The sequence below is a fragment of the Accipiter gentilis genome, chromosome 24 (assembly GCF_929443795.1).
Source record: "Accipiter gentilis chromosome 24, bAccGen1.1, whole genome shotgun sequence".
NCBI lineage: Eukaryota > Metazoa > Chordata > Aves > Accipitriformes > Accipitridae > Astur > Astur gentilis.
Window position 1 is genome coordinate 16,485,991 of NC_064903.1, and position 27,603 is coordinate 16,513,593.

At 40.7% G+C, this 27,603-nt stretch overlaps 1 protein-coding gene across 1 annotated transcript in view; it reads right to left on the reverse strand.

Annotated features, from left to right (window-relative positions):
* The window catches only part of MAP7D3 (MAP7 domain containing 3), a 45,922-nt gene extending 19,338 nt beyond the window's left edge, over positions 1–26,584 (reverse strand). The window contains exons 1-6 of the mRNA XM_049827330.1: positions 26,448–26,584; positions 12,155–12,256; positions 11,239–11,319; positions 9,645–9,808; positions 6,077–6,191; positions 5,091–5,123 (exon numbers count right to left, since the gene is read on the reverse strand). Of these exons, the coding sequence (XP_049683287.1) occupies positions 5,091–5,123; positions 6,077–6,191; positions 9,645–9,808; positions 11,239–11,319; positions 12,155–12,256; positions 26,448–26,541 (589 nt within the window). The 5' untranslated portion in view covers positions 26,542–26,584. The remainder of the gene's footprint in view (positions 1–5,090; positions 5,124–6,076; positions 6,192–9,644; positions 9,809–11,238; positions 11,320–12,154; positions 12,257–26,447) is intronic.
* Positions 26,585–27,603: the final 1,019 nt, after the last annotated feature.

Below are 27,603 nucleotides of genomic sequence, written 5' to 3' on the forward strand. Positions count from 1 at the left end.
TTTAGAATTCACCTTCATGCCTGAGGAAGAACCTTTCACACGTTGCTGTGAGCGAACTTTGGAAGTATTGCATCCTGAAAGCTATTTCCAGTTTTGCTTAATAAGAAACAGAAATTATTTTTTTTCCTTTGAATAGACTTGATACAATTAGCACCAGTTGTAACATGCACAGAACAAGCATTTAATTTAGTAGAGCCATGCAAAGATTTTATGCACCTGTATGCAAACAAGTGATTTTTAAATGCTGTGCTCCTAACTTGTAAAGACAAAAGCTACTGAGGTTGTGTGTTGTTACCAGACTGGCAAGACAGAAAAAGTAACAACAAAACCTGAAAAACAATAATTTCTTTCTTCGTTCCTTCCACATAGGTATGTCAAAACAGTTTTTCAATCACTAGTTAACAAAAACAAAACAAAACAAATACTTTTGGAGGGATAAAAGCAAGTCATGAGGAAAGGCAAGAAAGCATTCCTCTTTCTGATTACTTTCCAAGGGCTGCTGTAACTATTATAGAAATTTCCAATTTTTCTCTGAAAGGTAGTCCTTAACTTCATGTTTCCTATCAATTTTGTAACTCTTCTGAAAAAAACTGCTGCAAGAAGCATTATTTTTTTGTATGTGTAAACACACAGACATATATATACACATAAAAATCACATCTCGCATGGCAAAATGTCAAGTTTACTACAAGACAGATAAATACCTGCTTTTTAATTTCAAATAATGTACTTTCAGGATGAACACTACTCCAGAGTGTGAAAGCCTTGGAAAAGCACGTACCTGTTGCTATGGAAACTCAGTAAGCAGAAAAACAGTAATGCACACAAAGTTGTGCAGACTAGCATAATAAACACAAGAAATTCCATACATCAAACACAAGTAATCGATTTTGCTGGCATATTGGACAGCAAAGATGATTAATGTGAACTCATTAGTGCGTAAGTATCAAAGGAAAAAGCAGCACTACTCACCACAGAGGCAGCATCTTTTCCCTTTGGCCAGCATGCTATAGCAACTCCTTATAGGAAGAGCCAGGACATAAGGATTCCTAAGGACACCCCTGCCCCTGCATCGTGTTTTTGACAGAGGTACCCAACACAGGCTTCATGAGCTAGGGGCCACTCTCAAAACCATGTCAAGTAAAAACCAGATTTTGGAGCTGAAGCTACAGAAGCAGAAAGCTCCTGTCACAGTGAACAAGGGCAAAGTTGCCACGGGATAAGAGGGAGAAAGGGGGATCTACTGAATCTAGTTAAGAAATCAAGATCTGAGCTTAGCAGGTACTTTCCCAACATAACAAAACAAAACAAAAGGCATTTTATGAATGAAGCCTGAGTACTGGGGTAACTAAAACAGCCCTGAGAAGTTTTATATATGAAAATCACGAAACTCGCAATTAATGTATTTGGGTGTTTTCGAAGGTAAAGACTACCCTCTAGCGTCTGCTCTTGAAAAGAAAGCCTGGCTCCTGCCTGAATTCAAGCTTGTGAGTCTAAGGCCTCCAAACATTGTGGAGATGCTTCGTACAAATTTCTCTTGGTTCAAATTAGGACTTCAGCTCTTGCATGAAATCTGAGATTTGGTCCATCCCAGAGGGCAAAAAATTAAATATTGCCTTGAGAAAAATTACACTGAGCAAAGTAATTCTTTTCCAGCAAGCTTACAAGTTCTGGAGGTAGGCTGTGCTGTTTGGTAGAGACAAGGGATGAAACTTCTACCAGAAGACTCAAAAGTACAGGCTAAATATGACTGTTCAGACCCGCCCCCCCGCCCCCCCCCCAAAAAAAACAAACCAAACCAAAAAATCAGTCTCTATTTTTCAGGGGAACAGCAGTGGTGAGGGCATGAGCTAGTATCTCAATTGATGCCTTGACAGAAAAAATCTAATTGATAAAGGGTATTCATACAGCTATTTAAGTCTTCTTTTTCCAGAAAATTTTAGTTTGCATTAATTGCCTAAGATCTTAAGAAGTCAGTGCTTTTTTGATCAATATATTTGCAAATATGTGATCAGATAGCCTCAACTTTTTCCCTACCTCACCCACAGGACAGCTTCTGCAAACTCTAAAGTTTTGGACAATTCACTAGGAAAAAAAGCTTTAGAAGACAGACAGGATATTCTTCAGTAAGTTATTCTGGTTACATAGGCATTTACAAAATATCTTTTGAAAAAATACCTCAAATATCTTTTGTATTTTGAGGGGAAAGTTAGGATAATTACATCAAGGGATTTGAAATGGAAGAAGCATACAGCACAAATCCCATGTGATACCAAACTGTATTTTTTAATGGAAGGGGGAAAGCAAACTGTAGCAGCAAAGCCAAAGAAAGCATATGACTGCCATGCAGCAAGGCTTGCAATTGGGTAAGGAGCTGGGAAATACGGTATCTTAAGAAAATCGTTCTAAGAAAGGGCCGCTCTCAAACCTAGCTTCTCACCGAGTTTCACTGAGAGAGGGTGCTGCAGCACTGCCTATCTGAGGTTGGATAAACAGGCTAAACAAAATATGATTATCCGTCTCTCACTTCCTTCCAAATTTCTACTAGGACAAGGAAGCTCTTTATTTAGAAAGGAGAGACTCTGGCAGCCCAATTTCTATTCTAATAGCACATGTCTCAACTACAGATGCACCTGAACATCTCGTTTTGCTTAGCAGTCATCACTAAACCTCCCTCATTTACAAGGACTCTGTCATCAAGGATGCTATATTCGACAGCCTTGCCATTTCTCTTGGCAGACCCACACCCTGCATGTTTCATCTTAGCACTGCCAGCAATGTCATTAATGTAACATTTGACTCTGGGGCTTTCATCAATTTTTAAATTTCAGGCCATCAGCAGGGTACTTGGTGCAGTCTCAGTGAATCACATTCTGTGCATAATACAGAATGGCTAGTGAAATGCTCAATTACATGGGGTTTACTTTCCAGATCACACTACCTCTATTACCCACAAATGCTGCTTTACCAGTCAATGTTCCTAAATATTACTGTTGACACAGCCAGTTCATGGAAGAACATGTCTGATGCTGTATTTTTTTGCACAGCAATACAATGGACAAGAAAGTCTTTAGTCCTAAAATAATGTAAAGAATATTTGAAATCTGTTCCCCCAATGGTTTTCATTTTAAGAAATGGAGCCTTTAATCCCAAATCTGCCACAGAAACTCATGGTGCAAAAATAATATTGCATTGAAACTAGCTCTAGACATTCTGTTAGACATGGTGCACCACTCAGCCACAATGATGTAATGTAGTAAGAGCTCATATTGTAATTTTTCAGCGTTAAAAAAAAAAAAGTAGTTGCTGTCTTTCCAGCATTCATGCAAACATAAAGGTGAAAGGGACCAAATAAGGATTTTTTTTGCTTTAGAAAGCAAGCTGGACTTAGGCATCCTACACGGTTTGGGTAGATTTTAATAACAATTAAGTGAGGAGCTCCCAGAAAGATAAAAAGCTAAGAATGATCCTGAAACAGGAATAAATACAAGAAGCGTAAACCCAATCATGATTCCACAATATCCATCCCAGGTAAGACAGCTGTATGTTTGAAACCTCAACATAAAATCAAACACAGATTTAAAACAGTGTGGATACACAGGTATCTTAGTAAAACACTGCATTATCTGTTTATTTCCATAGTCAATTTTTTCAAAATTGGTGCCAAGTTATCCGAATTGATCTACTGTAGCTGAACTTATCTGCTCTTCTTCTTGTTACTTTATGATGCATAAGGTACAGCTTAAGCGCCTGTTATTACATCAGGAGCAATTTGTTGGAAGACGCTTTATTTTTAATGTGCTTCACCAGCACTGAAAATCTTTCTCCATAATCAAAAGGACAGACAAAACTCATTTCCTCACATAAATTAGGAGAGAGCAGAGAATATTATGTTTGTTATAAAGTTTAGCTTTAAAATTAGGTAAGACAGAAAAGAATGGAGGATGACAAAAAATAGTGCTTTTCTAAATATGTAAAGCAAATGCGATTTCCTAGTTTCAAGGTTAAATGTCATTTGGTAATGTGGAATACAGTAATTGGATTTATATAGGTATCCAAGGAACATGTGTTAAACAGGTAAACCAATCCAGTCAACCTGGCTAATTTTGGAGAAAATTAGGGATTCATGCTGTGCAGAGAAAGGGAAGAGAGAAGTTAAATAAAATACACGTGCTTCTGCTGTGTTGCCAGAATAAGCCACAGTAGTTAAATCATACTCAGTCAGACTTTCATTGCATTTTCAAGTCTCATATTGTCACAGCATTACAAGACAGCTGTATTGAATTAGTAATGCTGTGAGCATGCACAGATTTTCAGAATTCAGATTTAGCTGGGTCTCAGCTGAGAGCTATCATCTTAAACTAGCTACAAGAAATAAAGTTGCTTATTAAACACATAGCCTTGACAAATATATCAGTGATCCAACGTGTTTCTATGAATGGCTCAGACTGTGCACTGGAAAGTGCCAGAAATCCAATGAAAACACATTTAGATGTATAGAATCATATTTAGATAACTGGACAGATCTGATTTTGCAAAACCCTTAATGGAAAAAGTATCAAACTGCACAAAGGACCCATTCTCTTTCACAAAGTTTCAGCAAAATATAATTTGATTTTGCCAATTATTACTTCAATTGCTGGTAAAACTAAGCAAAAAGAAAACAAACCAAGCCCTACCATGTACTTTTTGCAAATTAGGAAACAATGAAACAGTTCAAAATTGCCCTAAAAAAAAGCTTAGACTACTTAACTAATTTATATTCAAAACCACGCCACTAAGAATTTCTCTTCTCCTTCCCCATGCTGTATCCAGTCATCTTTAAAAACCCAAATGCACATATCCTTTCCCTGAAAATTCCCTCAGGATGCCATGACTTAAGCTGTAGTTTAATTAGCTGGGAGGGATAGTTAAAAACGTAGGGGGCTGCTTTCTACTTAGGGATCGCATTTGTTGCACAGCTGGCCAAGATCCAGGAAAAGATCTATAAGAAGATGGTTTTCCTTAGTTTCAGAGAAACAAGAACTCAAGTTTAAAAGGTTAGTAGTGAGTGTAAAACGACAGAAAAAGAACATTTTAGAAATCAATACCACCAGTTCCACCTTCATCTGTTGTCTGTTGTTCTGTAGAAGAAGAGGGTTTGTAAGCAAAGTCACAAGGTCAAATGGCAAACAATGCAAGGTAACAAAAAAATGGGGAAGCTGGATATCATAATGATAATTTATATCAAAGCACTTTCAAACATGTTACAAATAAACACTTAAAGTCAACACTCATGCTGACAAAAGATGACACTACTAAAACACACTCAGTTCAATTCCACCAACGCAGAGGATAGGCTGAATTAAAGCATTTTTTGTTTTATTTTATTCCTGGACAGTAACTTAAGTAATTTATTGGCAGGGTCTTCCAGTTAGGTAGTGCATGAAAAGATCCCTTCCACTGCAACCTTGATTTGCTGGTCTCATTTCAGAATGTTGACAAGCTGAAACAGTTAAGTGTGTGAAATAGGAAACAATCTGAGCTCAAATTAAAGTGTTAAAATGCATCACCTAATCTAGAACAGAACCTATTCTCCAAGAAGCTTGGACACCACCCACTGCTTCTCCTTACCCATTACTGGTCATTTAAATAATCAGTTAGCATTCTGTAACTCTAAGGGTGTGTTTAAAACATTTTGGATGTAGTGTTACAGTACATTTTTTTTGTTCTATTTATCACCAGTCTTAGCACACCATTATGTGTACTGCATCTGAAGGACTTGGAATTATTTTAACATTCTACATTACAATTCCCCTTACCTGATGGTTGGGGGCTGGCAATGCAATGCTGCCAGGTGTTGTATTTCCCATGTGGCTTCTCTCTAGCTCTTCACAAAGCCAAAAATAGCTCTAAGTCTGAGCAGCATTTCAGGGCAAGAACAGATATGATTCCTTCCCCAAGAGCTACCCACAGATCCTGTTGTACGATCCAAGATAGGAAAGGATGCCCAGGTCCCTATGAATAGTGCTGCACCTGCCAGTGTTCACACATAATACTCTGTCATTTCAGCCATGCTAGAAAAGGTGCTACTTACCTGTTTTGCTCTCTGAATCTGGAGTTACAGATCCTCCCCATGACCACCTCTTCTGTCGTGTTTCCAGTCTCTGATTCCGTTCCAAGGTACGATGCATAGCTGCTTCATATCGCTCCTATCATTAAACAACATCTCTATGAAGCTTCTAACTATATAAAGCAAGCACAGCTATGCCAGAAGACAAAATATATTTTTTTCTTCCAGTATGATTTAAAATCTCTTACCTATACTGCCTGATAACAAGCCTTTGTTACAAAAACTATCATGCAAAGAATGTTAAGGGCAATTACTGGTTTCAAAACACTGCAAACATGATTAGGTTGAGCTAAAGCACAGATAATCTATTCTACTCTTTACTTAAAATAGCCACCAAACAGATTTCCTATTCAGTAGAGAGCACTACTTACTTTCTAAATAGGGATGAACCCCAAACTGAGCAAAAAAAAATTACTTACCCTTTAAACTATTTTATCCTGAAGTTATTTATAAAAGGTGATAAAAAATCTCCATTATAAAATACCAAGTATAAGGTTATGTGTATTTTCAGAGAACTATACAAACACTGACCCAAGTCTTATCACATACTGGCATTAATAGATATACGATGATATATGATGACATGGAGGCAAAACTGCAAAAAAGACCAGTCAACTCCAGACCTCAGCAACCACTGCTGATAGGATAAAGAAGACTGAAAGAAGCTTTTGCTTCTGTCTCCAGGACTGGCAACTGCTAATGGGGGAACTTTAGCTCTTGTGCATAAAGATGAACTGTAACCCTGCTAGACTTTCTTCTCAGCCAGGTTTCCATACATGTGTCAACAACAGATTTCTCTTCTGGAATAGTCATATCCCAAGTGATCTTTTGAAGCCGTATTTACTGCTGATACATTGCAGCAAGATGCCAAGGGGACTCATTATCCAAATATCTCTCCCTCTAGAGGACACAAGACTTTCACCTTCTTTCAACACCATTTCACAACACAAACTAAAAAAATCGCAGTGTATAACAGACAAAGTAAACTTGGAAGGAAGGGAGGAAGGATTCCGTTCACTGACAAAAGATAAAAATAAAAGTTTTTGTTTGAAATATAAAGCTTAGCTTCCCCTCTGTTAAAGAAACCTGAACGAGAGTTTACCTAAGGTGCCAAAGTACCCAGACATTATGTAATCTGTAGATGATATTTCCATGGAGGTATCCGCAGTGCAGTAATACTTCAAAGTCACAGTTAAAGACATAGGCTTCACTTTACAAAAAAACCAGAAAATCAGTTTTCAGCTCAAGACATCAACATAGCAAGTTGCACAGCTGTACAGAATAATTGAGTAACTGAGAGAAGACAGGTATCTCAATGCTAGCCACGGCTAGTTGTCTTCAAGACTCAGGCAGAGAATCACTTCTTCTTCCACAGTATTTGCTACTGTGCTGCTGTTTCTACTTTATCTAAGGAAGATGATTAACTAAATGAGACTTGGCTGAAGTACCAAACAAGAATGTTGGAGACTGTATATTTTGATGCACTTCCATCTACTAAATTTACAACTGTGATGGTACCTTGATGGCAAATATTGCCCTAACACAGCTTAGCTTCTTTAAAAGTGATTATTTTCTAATGTCAGAGTACCAAAGTCAAGATCCTTTTTCACTTTCTGGTTGAAAGCAAGGTTTATAGGTCAAGTGCACGCTATTTTCCCACCTGCTGGATTCTTCATGTATAACTCTCTATGTACAAGGTCATCTTCCTCCAGGGACCAAGTAAAAGGTGAGGTTAACACCAATCACTCATCGGCTAGTCCTTGTCTTCCTTGATTATTCACCCCGGTGGTCACTTAAAACATATCCACCATCCTCAAAATTACATGAATAAATGTACTATAGCCTTAGGGGTAACACCTCTTGAAGGATAAGGGATGCTTTTTGCTTAAAGTAGTTGCTTGAAGAGATGATACTGCAGTGGACTGCAGTCAAGGCCCACCAAAAACATTTCTGCTTGTTCTCCAGCAATGTAAACTATTCCATGAAGTTCAAATGGAGTATCAAACTGAACACACCCAGAAGCCGATTACAGATAACCAAACACCAGTGTAGAATACTGCCAGTCAAAAAGGGTAAAAAAAGATGTATTGCTAGAACAATGTAACAATGCCTGGACTCCCAAGTAAACAGCCGGTCAGGCTTACAGGCTCTTCATCCATGACGCACAGCAAGTTGTTACAACTAGCTTATAAAAGCACACGTGTGTGTCATGTCTTTACTGCTGACACCATGGAAATGAATTCTTTCAGAACTTGTATTACCTTTAATATGCACTAGCAGACCTACTCTTCAAAAGGGATAGCATAACTTCATGTATTTATTTCTACTTTCAGCTTCTATCAATTTGCAACAAGCTCCGCAACTCAAATACTGCTCTGCTGGTGCATATGTAGTCAAAGCAAAGGCAAAGAGTCAAATAAGAACAGTCAATACACAGTTCAAAGCAGCAAATGGTAACTACACAGATAACATTATCAACCGCTCAACATGTAGTTACAAACTATAATTGAAAAGAAAGAATGCGAGCCTCTTAGGCCACAGTGGGGCTCCCAGGAAGCAAGACACAGAATTAAGAAAGGTCTAAGACCTGTCAGCCGCGCTGATTTACAAGGAGAATCTAAGAAGTGCACCAAAAGGAATCTAGAAATCTAGGAATATGGGGTGGGGTTTTTGCTCATGTGAAAAATAACCAGTGGCCAAACAGCAGCCATAGCTCCTGAAGTCCTGAGTGCCTCGGGTATAGCTAAAGCTAGCACTGGGAAGAGGAATGAGGACATATGTCTGTATAGCTGTCCTAGCTTTGGTTGGGATAGTTAATTTTCTTTCTAGAAGTTGGTATAGTGTTAAGTTTTGGATTTCATATGAGAAGAACGTTGATAACACACTGATGTTTTCAGTTGTTGCTAAGTAGGGTTTAGACTAAGTCAAGGACTTTTCAGCTTCTCATGCCCAGCCAGCAAGAAGGCTGGAGGGGCACAAGAAGTTGGGAGGGGACACAGCCAGGGCAGCTGTGCCAAACTGGCTAAAGGGATATTCCATAGCATGTGACGTCATGCCCAGTATATAAACTGGGGGGAGTTGGCTGGGGGGTGGTGGTGTATTGCTGCTCAGGAACTAGCTGGGCATCAGCTGGTGAGTGGTGAGCAGTTGCATTGTGCATCATTTGTTTTGTATGCTCCAATTCTTTTACTATTATTATTGTAATTTTATTATTGTTTTTATTATTATCATTATTAGTTTCTTCCTTTGTCCTATTAAACTGCTCTTATCTCAACCCACGAGTTTTACTTTTCTGATTCTCTCCCCCATCCCACCAGGTGGGCGGAAATGAGCAAGCAGCTACATGGTACTTAGTTGCTGGCTGAGGTTAAACTACAACAGTAGCCCACTGTACGGATGAGGACTTTTTTTTATATGTTCTAATACATTCAACATTTCCGTAACTTTCTGTTTCACATTACTTCACAGCATGGTAAGGCAGGAAAACAATGTAGGAGTTTCTTTAAAACTATAGAACTTCAATGCATAGTACCTTTTCCTCCTCTATTTTTTGTTTTCTCTTTTCTTCTACTGCTGCCCTCCGTTGTTCCTCTTTCTGCTTCTGTTCTTTTAGCTTTCTCTGCCTTTCTTCTAACTGTTTTTCATACTGGAGTTTTGCTTTTCTCTCCTTTTCAAGGATTTGTGTCTCTTTGGCAGCTGTAAATTTTCAAGAAAAAATTAAAATGAAACTTAACTATTCATTGATATTACAACGCAACTTACAGGCAAGAGACTACCAAGCAAAATTATCATCACTTAAAGCTAAAACATACAGCAAGATTAGCTTGCAGAGCTGGATGACACTGCACATGACGACACAGGAGTCTTTAATCCTGTCCCCAGGTTAGGCTGGAATTAGAAACTTTCCTGCCATTAGACTACTGTCTAGACAGGAATGTCAGGATATGCATATACCCTATGTTAAGCATATACTTTTCTTGCCATCATAACAGTGAAGCCTTTTGTAAGTAGAGTAGTAAGTTGAGTATCAAAAGGCAGAATTTTCTATGTTGCAATTTTCATTTTTTTTAGAACAAGATATAATGAAAAGATTTAAAGCACTGAGTGACAAGATGGGAAAACCCCACAGTTACTGGATTAGAGTTCAAAATAGTTATGTCACTATTCTCTGCAGCCTCCACCTAGGAACAGCTGTGCACAGTTTAACAGGAAGCTTCAAATACTGTGATAAAAAGCTAGTGGTTGAATACACAGTGGAAGTATTTTCGGCAGCTAGACAGATGAAATGAAGCGAGAGACCAGATAACTACACCAACAATGCACAGGCAGTATCTACATATAAGGCCCCTGAAATACTTCTGAATTTCTATGTGTCCTAGTCCTATCCTCTCTCCACGTTAGGGTAACACAATCATTCCTGTTGCTGTGTGTCTATGCTTTTAGGTTAAGAAACAGACATACAGGCCAGAGAGACATCACTCCTCACAAGCTGGGAGACCAAGAACCAGGACTGCAGGGCATACTGACCCTTTCATCTCTTCCTGCACATACATGCACTGATTCACGTCACAAACAGCATAAAGCTGGGCAAGAGTTTTATGCTTTTCTCTGGGTCTCAGATTCTTTGCCAAGATAAAGTGTATACTGCTGACACTTCAATCCAGGAGTCATTTCAGTGTGCTAGGAAACAAGAGAAGCAGTGTTCAAGGCAATCAAGCCATTCAACTAGCTAAATCTTTTCTGTTTTCTCTGCATCAGCGTTCCCCAAACCTCAGTCTTCAGCGCTACAGGAAGCAGTTCTAAACTAAAAGTTTTACTTTCAGGAGGGTTTTTGTTAAGGCTTTCAATAAGAAACTGGCTAAATTTGCTTGGTGGTGACTAAGAAATGGAAGGTCAGAAATGACATACAGCTTCAAGAAGCTAAAAATCTCTGGAATGTTTTCCTCTCAAATCTAATACTTCTCCATTCAGGTTCACAGATGGTCACTGATGAAAGACCATGAGCAGACCTTGTCTCTTGTCCCCAGCAAGCTGAAAAAAGTGACTGAACATGTATTAAGGGAGTAAGTTACCCCTTCAACACAAACATTTTAGGAAATCATTTTTTAAATGAAACATGAAAATACCATGTTGCTTTTCCCGCTCTTCTCTACGCTCCCTGGCCAGTCTTTGTCTTTCTTCTGTTCTTAGAGTGGAACCATCTATCACTGTCAAAAGAAAAATTGAAGACACATAATTGTCAGTTATTTTTAACATTCAAATTTAAATAAAAAGGTCGGAAGTCTTTACTATCAAAAGGATAATGGAACTTCCTGAGAGATACACATACCACCAAAGCACTGCACACTCTATATAGAGATTAAAGATGTAATCTGAAAAATTCACAGGAAGCTGAATACCCTCCTTTTTCCTCTTTCCATTCCCTCACAACAACCAATCCACTATTTTTAATAGGTACATCAGAAAGCAGACACAATATTAAAAGGCCCAATGCACACAGTCAAAAGAAAGCCTGAACAGAAGTCAAGACGTGTGAGAACATACCCTTATTCCAAATTCAGCTCTGATCCTCATTCTTGATCAGAATTCCTATGATAAAGAATTACAGGAATCTAGGAAAACTCAATCTGAGAACAGATAGTTCACCCATCATGACAAATTCAAAGCACTGTAGGATAGCTAGTTTGCAGGCTAAGCAGAACCAAGACTGCTGAAGTCTGCGAGTATAAAAAAATTGAATTTCAGCAAGAAGTGAACTAGTAACCTGACCAGAGCACAAAAAAAAAAATATAAATTTATCCTTGTTGTTATGACCCACTGAACAGATAGGCAACTTCACCAACTGAACTCTGAGTCAAGAGCAAGTCTGTCATCGAAACCAGACCTTCAGTGAATCTATGAACCATCTACCAGATACTTTATGCTCTGATGCCTCCTGAAGACAGAACATCAAACTTCTTTTTAAAGATGTTTTATTCATTCTCTACTAACTCTCCCTTGTGAACCCAGTACTTCATTAAGAACAATGACCAATAATTATACCTGGTTTAGTTGCTGTCTTTATATTTATTGAGGTCTGGACTGCAATAGGGCTAACACCACTTTGGCTTCTTCTTTCTTCTGCTATGGCTTGGGCTGCAGCAACTGTGAGAAAGAATCATTCCATATTAAGAAAAGCTCTACAACCAAAACTCATGAAAGAAATATCTAAAATAAATACATAAAATTCTACTTGACATTGCAGATCCTGTTATTAAATAACTTGGGACTGCTCAACCTGTAAGAAGAAAAAACTTGTCAAATGAGAGTTGGCACAGCTTTTCATTGTAAAAACAACAGTTACAAACCCTTATGTTTTAAAATGTGTAGCAAAGGACTACAGAGTTTCAAAACCCCCCCCAACTTACTAAATAACTTTTCTAAGAAAAGCAAAGTTATGAGTCTCACTTAATAATAGAAACCCTTTGCTACTGCACGTGTATTTGTGGGCTGAACAAACATATATGAGTCGATTAGCACTGGTAGAATCATATTCTGATGAGACCCAAGCAGGGAAAGGTTTATGAGGACCTTTCATTACTTCATGACATGAAACAGAGAGTAGATTAGCTGCATAGAGTAAACCATTAATGGATGCTTACAACATACTTCTAAAACTGGATCTTCAAAAATAAATTCTAATTATAAATTAGACTCCAAAACAGTAATTTGAGCATTTGTGCAGAGAGCCGTTCACCTTATTCGAGTTTCACCAAGGTGAGTACACTGAACTGCAGGGCTACGACTCCCAGTTAATCATACAGAAATGAAATGCTAGCAATATTAATTTCGCTAAATTACAAAACCCATTAAGAAGTCAGGGAGACTAATTTACTGTATCACTTTCCACAGATTGTCCTTATTTTGGTCTCAACTTTCACTTTAACTGATCACTTCTTAGGGTGTGAAGGTGAAGCGTTACAGGGAAAGCAGGCAGGGCAACCTGTCATACGGCATTACCCCATTTTCCTGCACAGCTTTGAACAGGAGTGTCCTTACAGCAGTGACACCTTGTTCTAACCTTGACTGACAGATACGGGGAGATCAACTTGGTTCTTACAGAAAAGCCCAACTTCGGGGGATGCAAGAGAACACACCATGCAATCAACCGAACACGAGAAAGCAGAAGTCGATGCCTGTTTTAAACAGAAAAGGCAATCCACAGAAGCAACACATAATGTGCCGAGATTTCAACCATAATGTGAAGGACGAGTAGTAGAATTTGGTGCTACATTTAAGAAAAAGACAAGGACAGCTTTGCCAACGATCTCAGGCTTCCCTTTAATAGAGTAGTGCAGAATGCAAAGGAGGAAGGAAGAGTCTCCCTCTTCTCCATGCATTGCCATGACAACTAGCTGTGTCATGGTAATAACCCTCCCTAAGGCTGCGCCCAAGAACAATCACCTCAAAGTATTTAATCCCATGTGATGTCAGTGATAAATGCAGATTACAATACTTATTCAGCAACTCTAAATTGTCACCCGCAGCTGTTGCCATGTCTTGAATTAATTTTTCATTGCAGCACCAAACAAAAGTCTTCCTCAGTTCCATCCCATACATCTCTGAGGCTCTTTTCAAACAAGTCAGAGACCAGATATACTGCGACACGGTAAGATTACCAATTGGCAAAGAGAACAACTAAAAAAGGGCTCACTGTAATTTCATTACGTAGACCAAAAGCGAGTCAAAAAGCTGATTGTGTACACCGTTGCATGTCACATGGATGGGAACCTGGCCCAAAAATTCAGCAAGTGGAGAACAACAAAATTATATATTCTCAACACAATTAGATGTGAAAACAGCCTGAGTAAAACCAGCCTACTTCAGGTTATTCTGAGAGCAAAAATATACAGCCAGGACATTTATATCCAAAGACACCTTTGTAGATCATAAAGGCTGAAAGAACATAAGCTTGTTCAAATACCATTTAAAGTTATGACAAATACAGAAACCCAGTTGCATCTTTTCTTCAGTCTCCATCAGCAAGGGAGGAGAGACAGGAGGTATACATCCAGACTGCGCCAATTCAGCCCAGCCCAGCTGGGAAATGAGCCCAACAGAATAAATTCACCCTACACGTACACTGGGTTTAGTTATGACCAATACTGGAATTTTGCCTCAACTCTCAAAGTTTAAACATCAAAATTTCTGTAACAAAGTTACAGTAAGAAGCAAGCTGCAATTTAAACAGGTACAATATTAATCTTATTTTACTTGCAGAAGTATTTTACTCTTCGAAATCTTGCAACAAACCAGTCATAATGGATGTAGGGGATTATGTATTTGTTTATTCATTTAAAAAAAAATAAACACTTGAATAATGTTCATGATTAGAAGGCACTCATTTAAAAAAACGTGTCATCTGCAAAGCAATTAGTTCATCTTAATTAATTAAGGTTGCAAAAAATTACTTGAGGTTCTATAGAACAGGAAAGTGGGTTACAGAAACAGTACAGCTTGCAAAGGACACAGAGGTGAAAATAGTCTAGAAATACTTAGCCAAAGGATTTTGTATGTCAGGGATATTTTTGTACGTCAGTTCAAATATTTATGTTCACTGCTTCAATGCTTCATTATTTGCATAGAAACAACATGCTTACAAATTTGAAAGTAGCAGATTTAAAGGCACTAGGAGTGCACATTCATGTTACACAGAAGCAATCCATTTAACTAACAGAAAGTTAGAATTAAAAGTGAACTGGGGATTTGAACGAAAGATTATTAAGAGGGGAACAGCCATCACATTAGATGCATCCCCAAGATGTGTGAACTCAATTTCACCAAGTCTCAGGTGAACTGACAGGTTTTACAGCCCTTGTCAATTTTATGGTAAGTTTACAATATGAAACTGTGATTTTCAAAATCCACATTCTATTACAATAAGAGAAAAGGAATTGCATACTTCTGCATTCTGCAACCTTTTAAAAAAATGCAGATTTTATTTTCCTTTAATAGGATAAAAGAAATCTTAATTTTGAATACATTTAAATGTTTTTTGTGTCTATAGTTTTTGTGTCTATAGTTTTTTTGCCTAGTTTTCCATAATGAATGTAGCAGTCTGCTATGGAGCAAAGCTCCACTGAAAAGAATTTTCCACAAAATCTAACTATCTCTGTAAAATAAGCCTAATATTTCTGTGATTAATTAGGATACCCCAGAACAGGAAAGCAGTTAACAACCATTTCGCTACAACCTCTGTCACGTGCTATATTACAGGGGGTTGCCTTCATGGATACATTCAGCGAACTTCCTAGAGAAGAAAATTCTCTTCGAGGCAAATTAAGTCTCATTTCTATTCCGAGCTTCCCTCCCACAGTAGTCACTAAAGGCTTTCACAACTATAATTTGTGATCAGCATAATGTGTGTGCTTATTTTACAGTAGTCTACAATATTTCAGCTAAAATTTGTAAAAGTACAAGCCACACATGTGGCCAATAATAATATTTGCATTCATGCACAATAAAATAGAGCTATTTGGAACATAAAATGGTCAGCTAATTTGGGAAGCAGTTTTCCTTCTGCACCCTCACCATCGTTTAGCACTATGTGTCTGGCCAAGCGTATCATGGATAAAACAAACCAACGGAAACGCTAGGAACCAGCCGCTGCAGGAGGCAATGTGCCAGATAAAGCTGACTTTCCCAATTTCACCTTCCAGCTCCCGATCACGCTAACCACGCAGGTACGGTGGTGCCTCCCTTCCACTGAGCATGACGATACTTCCCTTCGCCTATCAGGCTTCCAATACGCCCTGAAGAGACCGGTGCTAAAAATAAAACTTTATTTCTATTTCAATCCTTGCACTGAGTTAATACCCTTGGCCCTTGCCAAGACTGTCAAAGGACCACACATTTGCTGTTCTTAGTAAACCTCATTAGGGACTGAAGCGGCTCCGTCCCTTCACCTAGCGAGGTTTAGGGCTTCTATCCCATCGCCTCTCCCACAATCTGTGACCCAGCCAGATGCTGCCCCACTCGCTCTTCCCTTCCCATGCCAAACCAGAAAGGAGAGCAGAACATGCCGACTTTCACAGCAATCCTTCTGGTTCTTATAATTTAATGACTCCTTATGCAAAGCAAACAAAGAACTAAGCCCAGACTAAGCCTTTGAAACAACAGTTAGTAGGTATCCTGGATGTTAAGCATTGTTATGAATCTAAGTGTTTTCATAAAAGTTTAAAGCAGGTAACAAGAAGCCAATAAACAATCCATAAACCAAAAGGGAACCTCCCAGCATCCAACTTCATAGCAAACTGTGTCAAATCTGCAAGATGCCATTTTTGTCTTGCTCCACTACAGGCAGCTACTGTTTGTCTAGTGGATAGTAATCCTTCTCAGTAACACTGTTCAGATCCTTCTTCTTTTAATAATTTTTGTACCATGCTTTCAGGAAAGACAAGGGAAGTCAGCATTCAAGCTTGAGATTTCTGTGACTGTCTTTTAAGCCGATTTCCACTCATTAATTAACACAGGTTAAGACAAATAGATGCAAGATCATATGTTAGATGCTTTAAAAATCAGGTATTGGTTTTACACCATTACTCCTTGTTTAAAGAACACCAGAAGGATGCACCCTCACACAAACAGGTAGACAACACAGAAAGTTTCTAAGCATGAGCAGAAAAGCCATCTCTGTACACATTCCTCTTTTCCCTGCCTTCCCCCTTCTTTCTGTCTTTCCCTGTTGATCCTCACGTCCCGTCTTTGGGCTGCAAGGACTGACAGGCTCCACAACCAAACACGTGAGCCTCCCAGTAGGCACCTTCTGACGGACCAGCTGGAAACCAGATGGTTCTCCTATTTTGTCTGGGCAGTCACCAGATGGGAAGCACACAGATCTCCAGAAAGCAGTGCATGATGTCTCTCAGCTTCAGCAGGCCAGAAGAGCTTCCTGTTGTCTTATCCTTATTCCAGACTCTATTTGCACACTTTCATTCTATATTTATTCCCCGCATGTGATACCTATTTTATTACCTTTACGTGCTTTCCTCCTCCTCTTAAGACCATTTCTGCAGCTAATTCTCTACAACAATCTGGTTTTCTTCCCAATGTTCAAGGCAGTTTGGGATGATTTCTTCAGTTTATCACAAGTATTGATCCCAATGGAAAACTCTTGACACAAGCATTCCCTTGTAGTATATGAATTAGCAGCTCCGCAAGTATTTGAGACATATCTGCAAGAATGTAAGTTTTTACTTATCCTTAAACATCCACACTCAGATTAAGAGCTGGAAACATTAAAAAAAAAAAAAATCACATCATTAACAAAATACTATTTAGGCCTTATAAGGAGACCTACAAAGATACAGCTGAAGCAATCTTAAAGACATGTTACCATATTCATTCAGCCTAGGGCATGATCAGAGAGGCACCAGGAAGGTTGCTAGTTAATTTGTGGGTTGATCTCTGTACACTTTTGCCCAGGGGAAGCACATAATCTAAACCAAACTTGAATGTAATACAAGCACAGACCAAGGAATCAAAATTTGTCCTTAAAAGAATTGTCAGCCATCTCCAAAAACTTTCTACAGTCAGAGGTGCTATACCATTGTCCAAATCAGGTGAGTACCGTCCTTAGTCCAAATGCTAGTGATACGTACTGTAAATGTATCTTCTATGGAGCCTTACTGATTCCTGCTGTCACTCATATACTCTAATTTTAACCTTGGTCACACTGCTCAGCCAAGAGTTATGCTTCTCTCTACTTAATGGGAAAAGCAACTGCCATCACAACGCTTAAAGAGGACAAAGACGTCACCAACTCTTGCAGAAGCCATCATAAGGTTGGTAAGAAGCGCTGCCTGTACTGTGCACACAGGGCTGACAAGCTAAATCCACTCCCTTCTCTGGAAAAGACACCCAGCTTCACAATTTGGGGTTCTTTATTACTAAGGTATGTTATTATTCACCCCTTGAAAGAAATGAAACTGAACCACAGCAGATACTCTACTCTCACTCACTCACTGGCTTTCTGCTGCCTCCACTTTGCCCTTTGCACACTCTTCCCCACAGTTCTTCCTCACCTTCCCAAGGAAACTTGAAAAGGCTTTGCATTCTGCATGATCCACTTGTCACTTGTTTGTTTTTTTAAAGAACACAGTCTTTCACCATCTCTTTTGATAAGATAACATGATTTGTACAAAAAGGCCCTCCAAAGGGGACACTTCTCCAATTCTCACGTTCCCAACTCTCTGTGAGCGTTAACACAACTCAGATAATTTCCCTGTTCTACCTGGCATTAGTTATTAATCTGTACATTCCATTGTGCTTACCAAGCTTATCTGCACAATGACCTCTCTTCAAAGCTGATGCTTCCTGCATAAAGGATATACAAGCCTTACAGTCCCAACTGTGTTCTTTAGCAAACGGCCATATATTGCTGTCTTGTCTTTGCTGTCTAGAAGCACAGACTTAGTAAGACACAGCCACAGGGAAGCCAGAGCTTTGGAAAGGTTGAAGCACTCATTATATGTTTCTCAGTGAAAGAGCAAGGCACTGAAGTATCTGTACTCTCTGTAACATTCTCCACCAGAATACATCAAGGCTGCATTTTAGATGTAAAGTGAATATTTCTGCACAGTTTCTGTGGGTTGGCAACTACAAACTCCTCTTGCCAACTGCAAAACAAACAGAAATTGCTTTCATCCACCTTGAGTGATTTCTTTTAGATATATTAGACACTGACTGCAATGCTGATGCAATAAACTATGACTAAAAGTCCCTTGTGAACCTTCCCAAGTGTAACAGAAATCATTATTTATCTGTTTCTGCATAGTGGAAATTCCATAGTATCCTAAAACAGTGGACTAAAATGAAAGCAGTTTATGTAATAAATATGCCCTCACATAATTTCAAGTGGATTCATTGTGAAATTTAGTAGTTATGTGACATAAGTTAAATGCTTACATATAGGTGTATACAGATCAAACACTCCAAACCTGACAGAATTAGACACAAGTTTAACAACTACAGAACGACCAAAAAGGTAAAATGGTGGAGTCTTAAACACAGAGCTGAAGATTATTAGTAGCCACTCTGCTGTACAGAACATTTTCTTTCTCTAATAACACCTTCTGATGCCTCAGGCTCCTGAAGCACATTAGAAAAAAACACTTCTAACCTGTTTTGTCCCTCACATTGGACTGGCTTAAATCAGAGCAGTCCCACTTCTAACCTGGTCTGAGCAGTTTAGTTCCTACCATCATTCTAGCTCAAGCGTCAGCAAAAGCTAGACAGAAATCAGCTATCTCTGCTTTACTCCTCCAATTCTGAAGGCTGCCTTAAATTGACTCCTGTTCACACTCCTGCATAGCCACTGCAAAAAGTAACTTCAAGACAAACTTCTGCTCTCTTCTCCTCTTTCACATCTGTTTTCCCCATTGTATTATTTCTTTCTTTCATATTTGCACTATCCCTAACACTGAAAATCAGCTAACTTCTATCCACTACTTCCTCCTTTCCTGAGCAGTCTGGTTTCTTTCGCTTGCTCAAAGCATGTTCTTGTAAATGCTTTTGTCCTCTTGTTTGCAGGCTGGCTATTGTTTAATACACCCAGCCCAAACAATGCCAGCAAAGAATACAGCCTAGCACTACAAGTCACAACTAACTTGAGACAAACCCTGTGAAAACACAATTTTGAGCTTTCTTCAGATGCAAGGATAATAGCTCCTTTACGTGATAGCAGTGAAAACTACTGCTTTTGCCTTTTACACTTGATGAATTTCTTATGGCAACTTTAGAGCTCATTCAAACACTGTCTCTGCTTCAGAAACAGAGGGACTGTGTTGGTATTTACCTCCAAGAGACCAGCTTCCAGACTCAAATCAAATCACTGGATACAGACCTGCACCAGAACAGTGCTATAAGACACTGACAGGTCCACAGCGTGTTTAATGCAGCAAACCCACTGTCTAAAGCAGAACACAGTGGTGCAAAATGTAAAAGGAATTAAACTGCAAGTCTTCTTAAAACTGTATGCTTAACCTAGCTAATTGAAAAATGAAAGCTCTGAGGCATTCCACTACAAGTAATGGAGCAAAGTAGGCCCAAATTGGTCCCTGTGCCAAAGAGCTTGAAGAAGGGGTAAGTGAAAAATGACAAACAGGTGTAGAAAAACCAAGAAGGATAAAGGGGCAAAAGGGACCAATAAAGAGACTATGTTTTTGCTTAATTTACTACCCAGTGGCAGAGTCTTTCAGAGAAATCTGAAAGTGAGTAAGGTGACACTTGCTGATCTGGTCTGTCTGGAGACAACCGTCCTCGGTTTTGAATGTCCAGAACACAATTTACATACCATTGATCAATGCGGCACTGCAAAAATATGTTCCTTTAAGAAATTCTCTTGGCAAAACTAAGCAGAGGATAAACTTTCAGATGAATAAGTCTGTTCTATTAAATTATGTTCTTTAAGTATAAAGAACTCTACAGGATTTCTATATTCTTGTAGCCAATTCCTCTTGGACTTGGAAGAGGAATTTTAACACTTGGAAGCTTTCAAACACTTGCCCAGAGAAGGCAATTCAGAGGCCACTACAGTATCTTTGCTCCCTCCCAAGATTCAGGTCAGTGCATTTAAAAAGCAGAGGTTGTCTGTAAATTAGGAGCCAGTTAAGTACTCATAAAGCAGTATTTCAAAATAAGTTCCTTGTGAATTACGAAGGCAAAAAACACTATGAGGAAAGACAGAGGTATTCTGAGCACGGCTAGTGGTTAACTGTTTCCTTCAAAGGCAACTTCAGGTGTCGATCCTTCACCTAGAAAGCAGAAATTCCAAACTGCCTGGAAAATAAAAATAATTTAGAGGAAAACAAATGTCAAGCAACTAGGCCAGCCTTCCTTAAAAGCAAATGCTTGTGTCCATTTACGTACACAGTGAACACCACAGACATATAGGGTGGAAGGCTGAGGCATTATGCAGGGCAGCTGAGGCTTCTCTTTCAAACAAAAACACTTCAAGCAACATTTGATTTTTCTTCTGTGAATCCCACACTCCAAACAAATTAATCACTAGCATCTAGAACAGTTTTAATTATTGGACAGGCATATGCAAACACATCGAAAGCATATCATTAATTAAGAATTACCTGGTTGTAAGCTGCGTAATTGGAAGCTAAATGGCGCTAATTTATTGGGGCAGGCCAGGAATTTGAAGTCCCCAGTTTGTTTTTAAAATATCGCAAGTCATCTGATAAGTCATATTCACACAAGTCATTAAAATTGCATGCTCAGAATTTTATTTGTCAGGATATCCTTCTACAACAGAAGTGCAAGCATCACCGATTATTTAATCAAGTTTAAATACAGCCAGCAGCATTTGATACTCCTATGATTATGACTAACCCAGAGTATTTCTTCCATTTATCTCACAGTAACCCAGTGGTTTTCTTCTTAACTCTCTTACCACTTTAAGAACTGGGAATTAATAGCATATGAGTACTTTAAATATTCCCATCCATTTTCTTCTTGAAAAACACAAGTGTACAAAGAAGCAGCAGTCCTTAATTCTAGTCACATTTTAAGGCCATGCACAGTTAGGGATAGTATAAGCCACAGCATCTCTGGGCTCTCATCATTAGTTATGGTCCTTGCAAGTCATATTTGTTTAATACTTCCATCTGAATTGAAGCATGCAATACAAATTTATCTTTTGTAATTTTAACACATGAAGAAATATGTAGAGAATGGAACATTCTGTATATGAAATGTTAAAAAATATCCTGTATATACACATGGGTTTGATATTTTTTTTTTTTTTTGCTTTACAGCAAGGAGAATGTCTTTCTTGAATGCATTTGGAGAAATCTCAAGAATTTAAAGTTTTAAATTAGAATAAAACCTTTTTTATAAACCACTTACAACTGGAAGTAATCTTCAAAACATTAAGCACCTAATACATAGCATACATCTTTATGAATCAGCATGAAATTATCCCTACTCCATACTATTGCATTTCCAAGAACAAGAAGAAAATGAAATTAAGGCTCATAGCCATTACAATTACATTAAGTTCTCAGCCTGACTTGGGAATGTTCTCTGTCACCACTGGGATCTATGTGAAATCAAATTTCTGTGCAGTTCTTTGAGTTTACCACCTTGGCACTCTGTAAAGCAGTATAACTACTACTTCCATGCATGGAAAAAACCATGAAGCACAGGAAAACCTTAAAGACCTTCTCCAAAGTTATTAGGAGTTTCACAAAACAAGAAACTGAAGCAAGACGTAGTGAACATCCGTTGAATGCACCAGTCGCTGGGCCACCTTTACTCCACAGATGGAATATGTACTAGTCATTCCTACAAACACCACCAAGACAACAACTGAATGCTGAAGATGTCTTTACTGTAGCACCCCCATGCTATCAGAAACCTGGCAAAATAAGTTTCCTTGTCTTGCAGCTTCCCAGACAAGTTTTGAAGCCCACCTCTACTCACAACCACTCTGTAAAATGCAAAGGCTTTTAAGAATTTACTTTTGAATCTGAATCCTTTCTCTCTTCCAGTAAGCAGCTCTGATGCAGAGGTCAATTCATCGGTTGTCTGACTGACAGATGCTTCTGGATCCCAAATAATTTTCTCTAGACAGTACTCACCATCTTCCGTTGTGGGACTCTACCACCAAGACTCTGCCAAGGAGTTCTCTAGTACTTCTATAGGTATTGGTATGAGACTTGTGCTCTTAAGTTATGCTTTATAACTACCCAGAGACCAGACAAATCTGTGCATGTTCCTGACCACTTGCTTCAGCAATGAAGTTTCACTATTAGTTATCCATCCAGCCTTCTTCTCACGCCAATTCTGTGTATATGTGTTTGGTAAAGAAGTTACCAGGAACTGTGCTCCAGGCAAGACAGACAGAGACAGACAGTGTCACTTACACAGGAGGAAACAACTGATTAGATGGAATGAAGCTGTTATTTTATTAGACAACTTCTGACAAAACTGAGCTTGGCCATGTAGGTCATGGGAATTATGCCTGCAGTTAGATTTGTTGAAAAAGGCACTTTATTTTTGTCCCATGCCTTGAGACAGGTTTCCCAAAAGATCATGTACGTCTTGGAAAGGAAAATATACATATAGCATTTTAATATACTATTTTGAACAACCTTCACAGCAATGATTCAATACACCAGTGGAAATCCTAGCAACAGCACAGCCAAGCTCTGGCAAAAGCAAATACACATTCTCTACCACCAGTACTACAAAAGACAGGATAGGAGATTTTAGTATTTCAGTGAAAATGAAGATAAAACAATAAATGTAGGCCACAACAGCTTAAATTATATGTATTTTTTATTCTGATTACCTGTACTACCCAAGGAAAACCTCACTTACTGAGTAGACCGCAAGTAACTGACTATTCCCCTCTTCTCAATCTTAACAAGCTCAACAGAGCTTATGGTATTAGAGTAGGAGCAAAAATTCCTCTTCCTCCCTGAAGGATGACAGCAGCAAGCATAGATCACAAGAATGGAGTAAGCAACTACCATTTATGCGCTGCTGTTTCACAGCGTGCAATCACAATTCATTTCTAATGTTAAGTGATGTTCATGCATCACTGTTAAAAACGTTAGAAACGTTAACTGGCTTCTAGTTTTAGTAGCAAATTCTGCCTTTTGTTGTCCACCTAAAGGAAAAAAGATTGGACAAGCGTGTAAGGGCAGAAAATTATTGCAAAGGAACTGCAGAACTGACACAGCAGGAATGACTTGGCCTGGAGAATCTTAATTACAGTTGATACTCAAAGAAAGAGAAACACCTCTTCCTTACCTCAATACTATCTTGAATTGGCAAGAAAAAGATTCTTCTTAAACTTACCACATTGATACGGAAGTTAGTAACAAGTGGCACCATGGAATTCTACACTTTCAAGGCCTAAAATAATTAACAAGCATCAATCAGCCACAGATCAAACCAGTCTCAAGAGGCTGGTAACAGAGAGCAGAGGCAGGGAACAAGAACCTAGCAGAGTCTTACAATAAGGACCCACAAAGGAACCTATGCAAAAGGTAACCATGCAAAAGGTAACTATACAAAAGGTACACTCTTCGCCAGACTACCAAAAAGAGACATGATTTCTCAGCAAGATGCTGCTCATTTATACTTATTGTCTTTAAACATGAGATTCTCAACTAGAAGTTCACTGGCAAATGACTGAAGGTGCATGGCACTATATTTGTTTTGTATAGATGTTTGTTCTCCAGATTGATTAGGACAGCAAAGTACATAATTGCCCACAGACTAGCAGAAACTGTGTGGAAGCATTCTAGTTAGCTGGTATTTTGGAACCGAGAAACTCCCCACGCAGCCAACTTAGCTTAGAAAGGGACAAAGTTATGTCCCTCTCCGAACTTGCCGAACAGTAGCATGGGACCGAACGAGGTTCCTCCTGGTGTCTTTTTTTTCTACATCTTTCCAAACAGCTGTGGTATCAGACTTGGTTGCTGCTCACAATTTCTCCAAACAGCAGCAAATACAGTGGCAATTATCTTGCAAATTCCACTGTTAACCACTGGATTGCAAGGATGATTTCTAAACATCATTTGCTTTCTCAAGAGAGTGAGGGAGTGCTACTGACAAAAAGCCACAAACAGAACTGCAGTGGCCTGTACACTCACAGACAGCATTGCTTCAATTCACATTAGCAATGAGTTCATCTTCTAGCACGTAACTGCTAGAAATGCATTCTATGTAAATTGAAGTTTAGATTCTGGTTCAGTGACTTCCAACCCCTCAGGGAAAAAAAAAAAATCAAGGTCTAGCCTTTCCAGGATCTAGTGAGGGGTTTTGTGTTGGTTTGGGTTTTTTTGTTTTGTTGTTTTTTTTTTAACATGATGTGCATATTAGAACATGTGCATACCTAAAGGGAGATGGAGTTGCCTGGTTCAAGGCACATTTCACCTCTAGTTTTAGGACTAAATCTAGGTCATGACAGTTGTCAGCAAATGTGGGTGCCCATCTTTAGAAAAACTTAGGAGCCACAGTACAAGCGCATCCAATATACAAAACAAAAATTCAGCAGTTCTAGCAGGCAGGATAAGGATCAAATAGACACAGTCTGTGCAGGTGGGAAGCACTATCTTTTGGCAGATCGCTATCCTTCTGGAGCACTAGATTGTCTTAATTTTGAAAGAGAAATAAAAAGTAATTAAGTAATATTTCTGACACAGAACACACTGAAGAAGAAAGACTGCCAGATGAGAGTTGTGCATTCAGGACCTTTTGCCAGCAGTCTTCTTTATGTAATTACACAGGTACATTGAAAACAACCAAGCGAGAGGCTGTCTGAGTAGTTTTTGTATATAGACCAAGTTAGTTTAGCTCAAACCACAATTCTCTTTCCTCATTTTTTTTTTTTTTTTTTTTGTCTGGGATAAGAAAATGTTTATCTATTCTAATGGCTTGCCCACAAAGCTAACGTGTGGAGATGTGCCATGAAATTATGCTTGGAACATACACCATGCATGCACAATACTAATTTCAGAGTATGATATTATTAAGGACCTTAAGTATAAATAGGCACATCAACACACCCAAGGACAAAACCAAAGTAGAGTTTCTTTAGCCCTCTTAAGACACCGGTTAAAAAAAAAGAAAGAATTAAGGCGTTATCCAATCTTTGCTTAGGAATCAATGCCACAGACTGTCCCTGCCTTCTGCACTTGGGGCTCGGAGCAGTCATCGGACACATCGCTGAGACAAACCATCTGCGATAGCTGTCAGCCCGATGGCAAGAGCCACCAGAGAAACCGAGAAGTTCAGACCGTCGAGGAGTGGCGAAAAACGGGCGAACCGTGCAACGAAGCAGTCCTGCAGCCGCCTCTGCTGCTGCCTACAAGCTGCGAGAGGTCCCAAGTCAGCGATTAACGCCTGGAGGAGGCGGGAGGGGGGGGGGCAGGGGGTGGGTGGAAGGACGCTCCGCAGCCTCACAGACCCGTCCGGGCCGGCGGGCGGGGAGAGGGGCCGGGGCCGGGCAGCCCCGGCGGCGGGAGGAGCGCCTCTCCCTCAGCCCGCCGCCGGCCGGACACAAAGCCCGGCGGCCTGCTGCGGCCCCACATCCCGCTCCCGGTGCCCGCTTTCCCCCTTCCCCGCCCCGGGAAGGAGGCCGGGCGTACTGCGGGACGGAAGGCGAGCGGGGGACACCCGGCCCCAAGGCGGGCCTTGGGCCGAGGCAGCGCGGGGGTCCCCAGACCGCCCCCGCCGGGACAGCCATCCCCCCCCCCCCCCCCCCCCCCCCACACCACACACACGCTCCCCTTTCCATCCCCTCCCGGCCCGGGGCCGCGCTGCCCGCTCTCACCCATCTGCTCCCGCAGCCCCTTCAGGGAGGAGGAAGAGGAGGAAGAGCAGGAGGGGGGGGCCGCGCCGCAGCCGCCACCGCCTCCCTCCGCCATCTTCAGCGCCGGGACGCGCGACTGCCGGCCGGGCAGAAGGGGGGACGCGGGAGCGCAGTGCGCAGGCTCCGCACCGCCCGGCAGCGCCGCCGCGGGGGAGGGCAGGGCAGGGCAGGGCAGCGCCCGCCCGGCGCCGGCCCCTCACAGCGGCCGCTCGCCGGGGCCGGGGCCGGGGAGGGCGGGCGGCGGCGGGCGGGGCTTGGCTCGGCTCGGCTTGGCTCGGCGGGGTGTAGCGGGGCCGGGGGCTGCGGGGCTCAAGCGGCCGTGGAGGGAAAGGCGCTTACTCCCCCTTGGTCCATCCCGGTGAACGCCCGCGGAAAGGGGCGTCGAAGCCGCTGGAAACGGCCGCTCCGTGGGAGGCCGCGGTGGGCCCCCGTGGGCACGGCCCTGAGGGGAGGGGGCGGCGGTAACCCTGGGCGCCTCAGAGGAGGGCTCGGCCTGGGCGCAAGGGAGTGCCAGCCCCTCAACTGCCCCACAGGCCGGGGAACGGGGGGGTGATTTATGGCCGGCCCCACGACAACTGCAAACGTTATCCCGCCGTTAACGATGATGGATCGCCTTCCGATAGGGAGCTGTCGGGCAGAGATGCCTCTCGGGCAGCTGTCTGGGGTAACGAGCCGTTATAAACTGTCCGTCTGTAAACTCACTTTTCCAACGAAGAGGCTCAGGCAAGGGGGAATCGGGCTAAATTTTGAGACGGTGCACCGAGTTTTAGTCTCAACTTGGGTGGATGAGAGTTAGGGACGGTTTGGTGCCGTTGCCTTCCTGAAGCCAATGCAGCGTCGGCCTGAAGCTCTGGAAAACGCACAGAGCTGGACGAGCTCCCAAGGGTTGAAGCTGCCGATGCTGGTGGGTGCTGCAGGATTCGCTAGGCTCGAGCGGTCTGAAGGTGAAGCACGTCCCGTGTGTATTGGTCCCATGGAAATTTAGGTTCACTGGATTCAAAAGAAAGAAGCAGACACAAATCTGCGTAAGTGAGCGCTCACTGGCTTGTGACAGGGCTGGGAGTTGAGCCTTGTGTTTCAAGTACCCCTGGTTTTGTACGTGTTCCCAAAAGAAGAG